Source organism: Nuphar pumila, chromosome 2 (assembly GCF_984573655.1).
Source record: "Nuphar pumila chromosome 2, dmNupPumi1.hap1.1, whole genome shotgun sequence".
NCBI lineage: Eukaryota > Viridiplantae > Streptophyta > Magnoliopsida > Nymphaeales > Nymphaeaceae > Nuphar > Nuphar pumila.
In genome coordinates this window covers 93,565,721-93,577,763 of record NC_143250.1, presented here as the reverse complement: position 1 = coordinate 93,577,763, position 12,043 = coordinate 93,565,721, and the positions used below count along the sequence as shown (strand labels likewise).

Genomic DNA, 12,043 nt, shown 5'->3' with positions numbered 1-12,043 from the left:
TAGATGACATAAAGACAAAAAATAAAAATAAAGGAAAAAAATTACAGAAAAGAAAGAAATGAAAAATGTATTTATATATATATAATAATATAATATTATTATATATACATATATGTACAGTTTTACATTTTAACACTCCCCCTCAAACTTACGGTACAATGAGCGAAAGTTTGTCTAAGAGAAAGTGAAATCGGGGAGCAGCGAGAGGCTTTGTAAAGAAGTCTGCTAACTGATATTCTGAAGTGACATATGGCAGATCAATTATCCCGTGTAGATATTCCTCTCTGACGTAGTGACAATCCATTTCGATGTGTTTGGTGCGTTCGTGGAATGTTCTGTTACTGGCAATGTAGATCGCACTTTTGTTGTCACAACACATTTGTGAAGCCTTTGTTGCTTCAGCTCCCATGTCAGCAAGCAGTCGTCGGAGCCAAACTACTTCCATGGTCGTGGTTGCCATGGCTCTGTATTCAGCTTCGGTGGATGAGAGAGATACCTTCTGCTGCTTTTTACACCTCCACGAGATTAATGATTCTCCTAAAAAGACACAAAAGCCAGTGGTTGAGTGTCTGTTATTCGGATCACCTCCCCAATCAGCATCAGTATATGCAATTAAATCAAGAGAAGAGGAGGAAGATAAGAAAAGTCCTCGTGAAAGAGAGGACTTGATGTATCTGATAATACGCATGACTGCTCCTATATGAACAGAAGTAGGAGCATGTTGAAATTGACTTGCTGTATGAACAGCATGTGCTATATCTGGTCTGGTAATGGATAGATAGGAAAGTGCCCCGACAAGCTGTCTGTAATGAGTAGGCTCTGCAAGAAGTTCTCCATCATCAATCTTCATTTTAACATTAACAACTTCTGGAGTGTCAACTTTCTTATTATCAGTAATACCAGACCTGAAAACAATATCAAAAGCAAATTTAGTCTGAGATAATAAATATCCTCTAGGAGAATAAGCAACTTCAATGCCTAAAAAATATCTCAACAAGCCCAAATCAGTCATTTCAAAATGAGATTTAAGAAGTGTTTTGATTGTTTCAACTCCCTGTTTATCGCTTCCGGTGATGATCATATCATCCACATAGAGAAGAAGCACAATGATCCCTGCATCAGAATTCTTAATAAACAAAGCAGTGTCAGTTAAACAGAATTGAAAACCAATATCAATCATAACACGACTAAACCTATCATACCAAGCTTTTGGTGTTTGTTTAAGTCCATAAAGAGCTTTTTCTAAGCGAAGGACTTTACCCTTAGGAATACTTAGACCAGGAGGGGGTTCCATATATACTTCTTCAACTAGCTTTCCATTTAAAAAAGCATTTTTGACATCCATTTGAAAAATAGACCATTTTTTTATAGAAGCTAAGGCAATTAAGGTTCGGACAGTAGTCATACGAGCCACCGGAGCAAAGGTTTCTTCATAATCAATCCCATATTCTTGGGCATAACTTTTGGCTACTAAACGGGCTTTATATCTTTCAAGAGTACCATCACTCTTGGTTTTAATTTTATAAACCCATCGACATCCTATAGTTTTCTTCCCTGGAGGAAGATCTTGAATATTCCATGTAGAAGCCTTTTCAAGTGCATCTAATTCAGCTTTCATGGCTTCTATCCATTTGATATCATTTTTTGCTTGAAAATATGTGGATGGTTCTTCATATGAGTGAATTAATGCAATAACTGCCCTATATGTGGGTGAGAAAGACTCGTATGATACAAACTTTCCTGGAGGCCTCGAGATTCGGGATGATTGTCTAGTTGGAATGTTAGAATATTTCTCAAGTGCACATGGAGGATTAGACTCTTGTCGCCTGGAATATTGAATACTAGTATCTCTATGAACTTCTTCATTTTCAACATTAAGATCAATAATTCTTTGATCATCATCAAAGTTACAGTCAAGGTCATATTCATCAGATGTTGATGTTAGATCTAGCAAAAAGGAGTACTTCGTGACGTCTTTTAATTTTCTAAAATCAAAGAAGCTCTCCTTTTCAAGAAAGGAAACATTTCTAGACACATATAGTTTATTATTTTTGAAGTCAAAACATCTATAACCTTTCTGGTTTTCAGCATATCCTAAAAAGGCACAGGGAATCGCACGAGGGGAAAGTTTATAATTTTTGTCAGTAAATATGAAACATTTGCACCCAAATATTCTTAGTCTAGAGTAGTCTGGAGAAATGTTCATAAGTTTTTCAATGGGAGTGATATTTTGTAACGAAGAAGATGGCATCCTATTAATGAGATAGGTGGCAGTTAAGGCAGCTTCTGCCCAAAAGTCTTTCGGGACTTGATTTGCTATTAATAAAGTCCTAGTGGTTTCTATAATATGGCGATGTTTTCGTTTTGCCAGTCCATTTTGTTGAGGTGTATAAGGACAAGATCTTTGATGTGTGATGCCATGCAATTTAAGATAATTTTGAAAATCTGTGGATAAAAACTCTCCCCCTGAATTTGTGCGAAAAATAGTAATATCATTTTGAAACTTGTTTTTAACCATATTATGAAAAGTTTGAAAGTATGAAAATACTTCAGACTTATGTTTGAGAAAGTACATCCACGTATGTCGGGAGAAATCATCGACAAAAATAACATAGTAAACAAATCCTCCTTTAGAAATTACTGGTGCAGGACCCCAAACATCCGAGTGTATTAATTCAAGTGGTCTTGAAGAGAAAAAGGTTCTGTTCTGAAATGGTAATCTTTTCATTTTGCCGAGAATACAATCTTTACAATCAAATGATTCAGAGTTACAAAATTTCCCTAGATTTGGAAAATGTTGGATTTTGGCTATATGTGGGTGACCAAGTCTCTTATGCCACAATTCCAACTCTATTTTTTGAATATTATAACAAAAAGCTTTCTTCGGCATTTCCAAAAAATCCATGTAATAGAGTCCTCCTTCTCTATGGCCTTCCTCAATCAGCTTGCTTGACTGGCGATCCTGTACCCAACAACCATGAGAAGAAAAAGAAATATTACACCCATAATCAGAAATTTGAGATACAGATAAAAGATTGAAATTTAATTTGGGAACATGTCTAATTTCTGGAATAAAAAAAAAATTGTTTTATAAATTTTTTCAAAATTTCCTATTCCTTCTATTTCAAGAGAAGTCCCATCAGCAGTAAAGACCTTTGACACACTTGTTTTATTTTTAACACATTTGGATAGACTTTGATTATTTGGGGTCATATGAAAAGATGCACCAGAGTCAAGAAGCCAAGAAATTTTACCTAGATCAGAAAAAGATGATGCTGCTGCGCCGGTTGAAGCTTCAGATGAGGAAGAGACACCTTTGATGAGAGGCTGAAGAATCTCCATTAGTTGGGCCAGGGAAACTGGTGCATCCTGATCTTTAGGCTCCGATCCAGCAATTGCAGCTCTTTTTTCTCTCATCTCCTTAAGTTTGGGACATTGTGGCCTGTAGTGTCCCGGTTCATGACAGTGATGACAAATAACTTTCTTCTTATCATAGTCACCATTTTGTCGGGTAAAGTGAGGAGGCCTATATGATTGAACATGATTCTCTGGTCTAGACACGGCTAAAACGGAATCATCTTCAATTTTTAAAGAATCTTTCCGGAGACGATTTTCTTCCATTGTTAACTCTTCAATAGTTTCAACAATAGAAGGAATTTTTCCCCGGTGAAGTAGGGCCGATTTAGTGGTTTCAAATTCCGGCCTTAATTCAGTGATAAACTGGTAAAAATGTTCAGCATCGAGTTGTTTCTGACGAAGCTCGATGTCTTCGGCACAATGCCACTTTGGTTCTAAAAGGGAAAGTTCTTCCCAAAGTTCGGACAACCCATTGTAATATTCACGAATAGTTTTGTCTTTTTGTGTCATCATTCGAACTTTTTCTTGGAGGTTGCACACGTGTGCAATATCTTTAAGGGAATACATATTCTTAAAGTATTCCCATGCCTTATCGGCATGATCAAATTTGGCAAGACTTGAGCATTTTTTAATGTCAACGCTATTGATAAGCCATGACATTATCTTCGCATGAGATATTCTCCATTCTTTCCATTTCTTCTCGTATGAGGCAATAGCCTTGATTTTCTCTTCTTCCGATAGAGGGACCTCTTTATCTCCCTCCTTTTTAATAAGAGATAGCTTAGGTTCCGAATCGAAACCATCCACAATCCCCCATAAGCCTTTTCCCCATATATGGTGCTTCATGATTGAAGCCCATGTTACATAGTTCGTATCGCTTAGTTTCATAGGCATGATGGTGACTTTATCATATCGATTACAAGGAGAGAAAGAATAGGGATAGAAGAGAAACAAGAAGGAAAATGAAAAAGAAAGAAAAAAAAAACAATACAACAAGATGTGAAATCTTCTCCAATGAAGTGATAAAACACTTCTCTTCAAGTGGCGAACACTTTTGCAAACGGGCACGAAAACCGAGGCAGCTTTTCCTCAAGATTTAGTACTTCCGCGGCTCTGATACCATGAAATGAAATGGGGATCTTCGAAACACGAGCTTAGATTAACAAGGGCAAGTGTCAAGAATGACACTAAAGCATAACCCTTAAAAAATGGTATAACTGGAAACAAAATAAAAATAAAAATGTATTCTTTATTGATATGAAAAACCAATTGCTTAAGAAGCATTGGAGTCAAATACAAGAGGGGCTGCACCCCTTTATATACACAGCTGAAAGAGGACTCAATAGAGCTGTTGGGCACAGTCCAACAGCTCTATTTAGAGCTGTTGGAATGTGTCAGTCCAACAGCTCTATTAAGAGTTGTTTGACTGTGTCAGTCCAACAGCTCTATTGCTAGGACTTGACTAGCAACAGTCATTCTAGTTCAAACTGAACTAGATGACATAAAGACAAAAAATAAAAATAAAGGAAAAAAATTACAGAAAAGAAAGAAATGAAAAATGTATTTATATATATATATATATATATAATAATATAATATTATTATATATACATATATGTACAGTTTTACATTTTAACAGGTATATGTGGATGATATCATTCTTACAGGAGATGATGTGAAAGATATTGAAGCCACAAAGGCTCATCTTCAAAAACACTTTGTTACAAAAGACCTTGGTTAAATTAGATATTTTCTGGGTATAGAAGTTGCCAGGAGTCGTGAAGGGATGGTTTTGTCTCAACGGAAGTATGTTCTTGACTTATTAAAGGAAATTGGAATGTTGGGAGCTAAACCAACAAATATTCTCATGGATCATAAAGTTCAGTTGTTTGAAGAAGGGTCAAAACCGGTTGATAGCAAAAGCTATCGCTCACTAGTAGGGAAGTTACTTTATGTAACTGTGACCAGGCTGGATATTGCTTTAGCAGTAAGCAAAGTTAGCCAATTTATGGACAAACCAACTGAGGTACACTGGAATGCAACTATAATGATTCTCAGGTATTTAAAATCTTCTCCTGGAAAAGGGTTATTATTCAGGAAAGGTGGAACTCTGGAGATAGTGGCTTATTCTGATGCTGACTATGCAGGATCTGTAGTGGATAGAAAATCTACCACATGATTCTGTTATTTTTTGGGAGACAACTTAATTTCATGGAGAAGTAAGAAGCAAAATGTGGTTTCTAGGTCGAGTGCAGAATCAGAATAAAGAGCTATGGCCCAAACAGCTGTTGAATTAATGTGGGTTCGTACTGTTCTTCATGATCTTCAGGTGAAGGTTGCCTCTCCTATGACCATGATGTGTGATAACAAGGTTGCCACATATATAGTGAACAATCCTGTCTTTCATGAGAGAACAAAGCATATTGAGGTTGATTGTCACTATGTAAGAGATATGGTTCAAGCTGGTCATATCACTACCAAATATCTAAAGTCGGAGGACCAAGTTGCAGATATGTTTACAAAGCCTCTTGCTAGACCAAATTTCTCAAAATGTTGTGACAAGCTGAGCATGATTGATATCTATGCTCCAGCTTGAGGGGGAGTGTTGAGATTAAGAGGTTTTAAGTTTAAGTTTTCTTAAACTAGAGGTTATTTGATATTTAGTGTTTAATGAGGGACTTGTGTGTAATTTTTTACTTTGGCCTCTCTCTATTTAACATAGAGATTAGCCCTAATAAGATTAACGAGTTTTCTCATTTTCACTATCGTCTCTCTCTCTCTCTCTCTCTCTCTCTCTCTCTCTCTCTCTCTCTCTCTCTCTCTCTCTCTCTCTCTCTCTCTCTCTCGGCTTCTGTGGTAGATTTTGGAACTTCTACACATAAGAATAAACAATCTCAAACAATCTTCATTGCAGGGGCAGTCAATACTTGAGAAGGTCGTTCTCTGAAGATGTACATGTTACCAACACGGTCTCCCTTAGCGAACATCTTCTTCAGTGAATGTCTTCTTCATGTGAAGATCCTTGACATATACAGGGGTAAAAATAACACAAAGATTAGAATCATCGACAAGTTTGAAAACAGAAACAAGGTTCTTTGTAATATTGGGAACTAATAAAACATTAGATAAATTAAGAGTATTAGAATGGGAAAGTGGTATGGAAGAATTTTCAATATGTGATATTGGATGGCGAGTACCATCTCCTGTAATTATACTAGACTTTCCAGAATAAAGAACCAATATAGAAAGCTTACCCTCATCTCCTGTGATATGGCTAGCAGCTTCAAAATCAATATACCAAACTCTTTGATCATTCTGCATCAAATTCAACCCAGAAAATGTTGTCTGAAGTAAATTCAGATCAGGTTTTGATTGTGAGGACTGACCTTCCAGTTCTTGACTCACTCATTGTCCTTTATTGTTTTGAATTCCTTTTGGACTAGGAAACTGATTATTTTGATTATTGTACCAGCAGTGAGCTTTAATATGTCCGGGCCTTTTACAGAGGAAACAGTTGGGTGGACCACATCCCTGGGGTCCTGCAAAAGATGGTACGTTAGGAAGAGGTAACAAATCGCGACCTCCATTGCCTCTCTGATTCCCTGCACGACCACAACCTCTATTTCCTTTCCATCCTCCCCGTCCTCTTCCAGGGTTGATATTAGTAGAGAGGACTTCATAAGATTCTGTATTACCATTCTCATTCATCATCATCTTCAGGGTATTCTCATATCCAAGAAGCTTGGCTTTCGTAACATCCAACTTGGGTAACTCATCATGCCCTTGCAGAGTAGTGGAGATGATATAATATTCTGGTCCAAAGCCAATAAGAAGTTCCACAATCTCTTTTTCAGGTATGTCTGCACCCACTAACACAAGCTACACAAGCTGGTCTCTAATATGTTTCATCTTGTTGAAGTATTCCATAATGCTCATTGTTCCTTTCTTCAGGCCAGTCTTTTAAGATTCATGATGCGTGCCTCGGAAATTTGAGAATACGTATGGTCAAGGTGTGCCCATAACTGTTCAGCACTGCAGTCATATGGAATTATCAAAAGTACCTTCTGCGGCAATGTTGATGTAATGTATGCGACAAGGGCTTGATCCCTTTTCATTTCATCCACAGAATATATTCTATATTCTGAATAGTAGTGGTAGACACCACAGCCCCTTTCTCATCTTGTTGTTTCTGGATCACGTTTTGAGGTGGGATCAAAATTGATCCATCAAGGTGACCTAAAAGATCATGACTTCGAATGAAAGGAATTATTTAGCGTTTGCAAGTGAGAAAATTAGAAATTGTTAACTTTTCAAACACAAGTTGCCCAAAGAAATTGGCAGATAAAAGATTAGAAGTAGAATCCATGAGTGAAGGATATAGGGAAATAAAACAAGATCAAAGAATGCAACAGGAATTTCAATATGTTGACGTCAGATCTGATAAAAAATAAGGAACGATTCCTGAATCTAATTCAGATCTGATTGTCGACAGTTCTGAATCAGTTTTCTTCAACAAAAAATCATAATTTTTAATTCAAATCAGATTGACGTCAGATATGATCAACACCAAATACTGATCTTAAATCTTGAATCAGATCTGATCAACCACAAATGTCGACCTTTGAAGAAAGAGGAGGAAGAAGAAACCAAGAAAAGAAGGAAGAAATAAGATCTGAGAAGAAATAAGAAGGAAGAGGAACCGATAAGAAGGAATAAAATAAGAGGGAGATACAAAGAGATCAAATGATCGATTTAGTCACCTTTGATGAAGCAATAGCGATCCTGATCAAGTATACTCTGATACCATATTAGAAATCAGATCTGGGTTGAGCCTCAAACACGTTAACCAAGAAAAGAAGATGAGAGAAGAAGAATTAGGGCTGCAGCTTTCCCACATTGAATCTTTTTTCTTAACTAGGCTTCCATTGGTTATAAATGCTTATAGTACAGCCAAATTTACATTAGGGCAATAATACCCTTAAACAAATAAAACATACAAGAGAGTGAAAAAGGGTAATACGGTCCAGCACACAGAAAGGAAAATACAAATATCGGACCAAATCTGGTCCAGAATCATCACGTTCCAACATTCTGAAATCTACAATAAAATTGTAATTATTGAAAAAATAACCGAACACTTCAGAATCCTATTTTGCTAACCCCATATTGAAACAGATTGGGCATCCACCAATGAGCCATTTGGCTGGGCCTTTGATGGTAATTAATGTCCGTGTGAGACATAAGCCCCTCAGTTCTATACATGTATTGCATGCAAACTTCAATGAAATTAACGAATTCCTTATTGCTTTATTTGGGGATTTCTTAAGCTGAAAAGAAAGAGCACTCAAGGAAAGAAATTTGTCTTTATCGATGAAAAAACAATTTGAATGACCATCACATAAATGTGTCAAAACACTATTGCAGGCATGAACTGCATTAGCAAGGTGCAGCATAATCATAACCACCACCCTTGCTATTGGATTAATCTGGTGGCATTAGAGCCAGTTCCCTTCTGGAATAATTATGGTACTTTTCATCTGTGCCCCCTAAAGGAGGTTGTAAAGCAAAAGACTAAAGGGTGACTTGGTGAATGTAATATCAAATACTAGCATGGGAGGATGCAGGTGGTAAATAATATCTGTATGTTTATAGAACTTGAATAATGGGACCTGCAGTGGCTTATGAGTTTCTGGGCCACTTGTTGACTGAAATTGTCTGTATGAATGTTTAAGCTTATCCTTGCCTAAAGGATGCTCAAAAATCTTTCCCAACTTTTTCCCCTGAACTTGCTTCTCTTGTGCAAATCGCACAGATTATTTCGAGTAATCCGATTAATTGAGATTGCCCAACTGGGTGGGTATTTGCATCTTCCAGCTGTTCTGAAAGGTTTACTGTTACAAGAAACTTGACCAACTCAAGAATCTGGATGGAGTTGGCTTCAGATTCACACTTGGTTGATTTAGAATTTTGATCAGTCGATCACAATTTTCATGGATCCAACTTAGTGATTAATAGCCTGGTGACATGGACTTACTGTCAAGTTACAAGTTGAGTAAGCAGACACGAGAAATGATTCTACTTGGCGATTGTTCTTGTTCCTAGTTGAGTTGAACTTTGGTGAAGACCAGACATATAATCTCTTTAGAGTGATTGAATGAATTTATATTTACATCTAATGATGGTGCAAGGTTTTATATTTTCTTTTATGTTTTAATGCTACATATTTGCCTAAAAGTATCTATTTTCTTGTTCGCAGACAAATACCATGATCTATCAAGATGTGTTTGCATGCATTCCCAATGACCTTATAAACTCCAGGTGAAACTGAAATGGCGGAAGTAATCTCTCTATCCCTGATTTCTTTTCCCCTTGAGATCCTCATGTGAGCTGCCTGATTGATGTTTTTGCAGAACTGCATTGCGGCAAGCCATGGCTTATTGGAAGGAGAAAATTGGGCATACAACCATCGACTTGGGAATAGCTCCAGAGAGGCTGGAGTCTTACCAGAATGGAGATGTCAGAGCAACGGACCCGATGGAGAGGCTACAATCAGTGAAAGGGTTCCTTGTTTCTTATCCCTTGGATTTCATGTCTCTAGAAGATCTGAGACCAGTATTCAATGAGAGTGAGTTTTATGCATCTCCTCAGGTGTTCCATTGAGCTTATTACGGCCACCTGTCCAGCTATGTACAACAGTTCTGTCTCTTCTGGTAAAATTTTGAATAGAAACAATCCTGCTGCATGATGTATATATTCAAAGCAGAATCAAGCAGGAGTTTTGAGTTCATTAATTGGTTGACCGGTGAAAATAGAGGTGAAATATCTTCCTTCCCTTCTCAGGAAGGTGATACAAGACACATTTTAGATCTTCCTACACCTAGTTCCATTAATTCATCAAGGCATACAATGGATTGGTTTTCATTGACATCACCCAATGTAATTGTATCCCCCACAATTAAAGGTCATTCAACCGTGTAATATTTTCCCTTTTTTTCTTCCTCTTCAAAATGCGATCTATTGTAATTCTATTCAATATTTCCTCATTATTATAAAGTAAAGCTAATTCAATATTCACTTGTACAAAGGCTCAGCTTGGTCATTTTTTCCGTAATTTATTCTTTTTATCATTTTCCTTTTGAGGGAACCCTATAACTTCGGGCTTTTTTTCAACATTTTGGACAACCAAAGGGTTATGTTGCCCTGTACAAGCTTTTTGGAGACCAAGCAACCATAGGTTTACTTCTGGGATCTTGCCATCAACTTCGTGGTGGAGCCCACGCGGGCTTCAACACCTGGCTAGTTTAGTCAGTTTAAGGCGTTCAAGATCAAGGACGTCAAGGGTTCAATACCCAAGGTAAATGTTTTTGCATAATGACCAAACAGACTCCCTGCTATGCAAATCTAGGAGGCAGAGGTTTTTTTGAGCGCTTGGCGATGGGTTATATGGCAGGTCGTCATTCTCTCTGGGGCCTCACCACATGAACCGGGGTTTCTCCTTGTTAAATATCAAAGAGAAAAAAACGGGGGCTGGAGCTCCCTAGGACGAGCCTCTTTGGGTATAGGTGACCTTGTCTGAGTTTCCGACAAAGGATAGCTGGATGCATCTTAAAATCCTGTGACTGGGTTCTGTCTTGGATTTCTGCAACTCGACCGCCCTCAGCTTGGTTGGTTTTGTCCCCTTACTATTAGAACAGCTCGAATTATGGACCAGAATTCGGATTAGTTTGTGTCGAGTTTTTATCATGGTCACAGATGTGTTAGGTATTTTCAATTTCTCAATGGGTTCACAAAATGTGAAAACATTACTGCCTACTATTGTGATTTTAGTGTGATGTAGTCCGAGCTTTTATGTATGATCCATATTTTTATGTTTTTAAGACCAATATTTTGAATCAATACATTACAATATACATACATTAAGGTGGATTATACCGAATAACATCATTCCTCTTTTGTTAATTAGCCTTTCTTTTATTCATCTTTATTCATGTTTGTTTCTTGATGACCAAACAATTGGATTTTTTAGATTAGGACCATTCTTGTTTTCTCCGACTATTTGGGACCTCGACATTCAGAACCACCCCTGCGGTTATTCTTTGTAAATGAGATGGGTCAAGTTTGGCATCTATGCCCCCCTGCCCTCCAAACAGTATGTGATTTTATAAGGTTAAGCTTGATGAAATTCACGTTATGAATTATTCCATGCTTCTCAAGCCAACCTCCCGAGAATCAAGCTTCCAAGGTTTTTAAGAAACTTCGGGCATGTTGATTCAAGGAATTCAATAGAATTGGAATCTTGAGCTGCTTAATTTCTGTTTGTGGCCAGAAGGGTTTAGTAGGATCATATTACAATTCCACTAAATTCCCTAAACCCAAACATGTATCCATGCCTGTTCAAAATGTGAATCATAGAATTCATTCTCATGGAAATTCGAATGAAAAGCAAGAGATATTTTTCTCGAAGGGAGCATTCTTTATGCAGCAATGCTGACAGCCACCCTTCTCAACATTTCTCGAGATGAAGACCACACCCATCTCGAGAAATGTCAAGATGGGTGGCTGTGCGGGCGATGCATGATGCAGCGCTGCTGCATATTATGTAAACACTTCTCTAAATAGGGATGAATGGAATCTAGAACTGCTTAATTTCTGTTTGTGGCCAAAAGGGTTTAGTAGGATTACCATC

The 12,043-nt window shown here is 37.4% G+C and overlaps 1 protein-coding gene across 3 annotated transcripts in view; it reads left to right on the top strand.

Annotated features, from left to right (window-relative positions):
• LOC149846167 (phospholipase D zeta 1-like) overlaps nt 1–10,425 on the top strand; it is a 170,830-nt gene extending 160,405 nt beyond the window's left edge. For all 3 annotated transcript variants that reach the window (XM_089996220.1, XM_089996219.1, XM_089996218.1), the window contains exons 19-20: nt 9,614–9,675; nt 9,768–10,425. In XM_089996220.1, the coding sequence (XP_089852346.1) occupies nt 9,614–9,675; nt 9,768–10,017 (312 nt within the window). In that variant the 3' untranslated portion in view covers nt 10,018–10,425. The remainder of the gene's footprint in view (nt 1–9,613; nt 9,676–9,767) is intronic.
• Nucleotides 10,426–12,043: the final 1,618 nt, after the last annotated feature.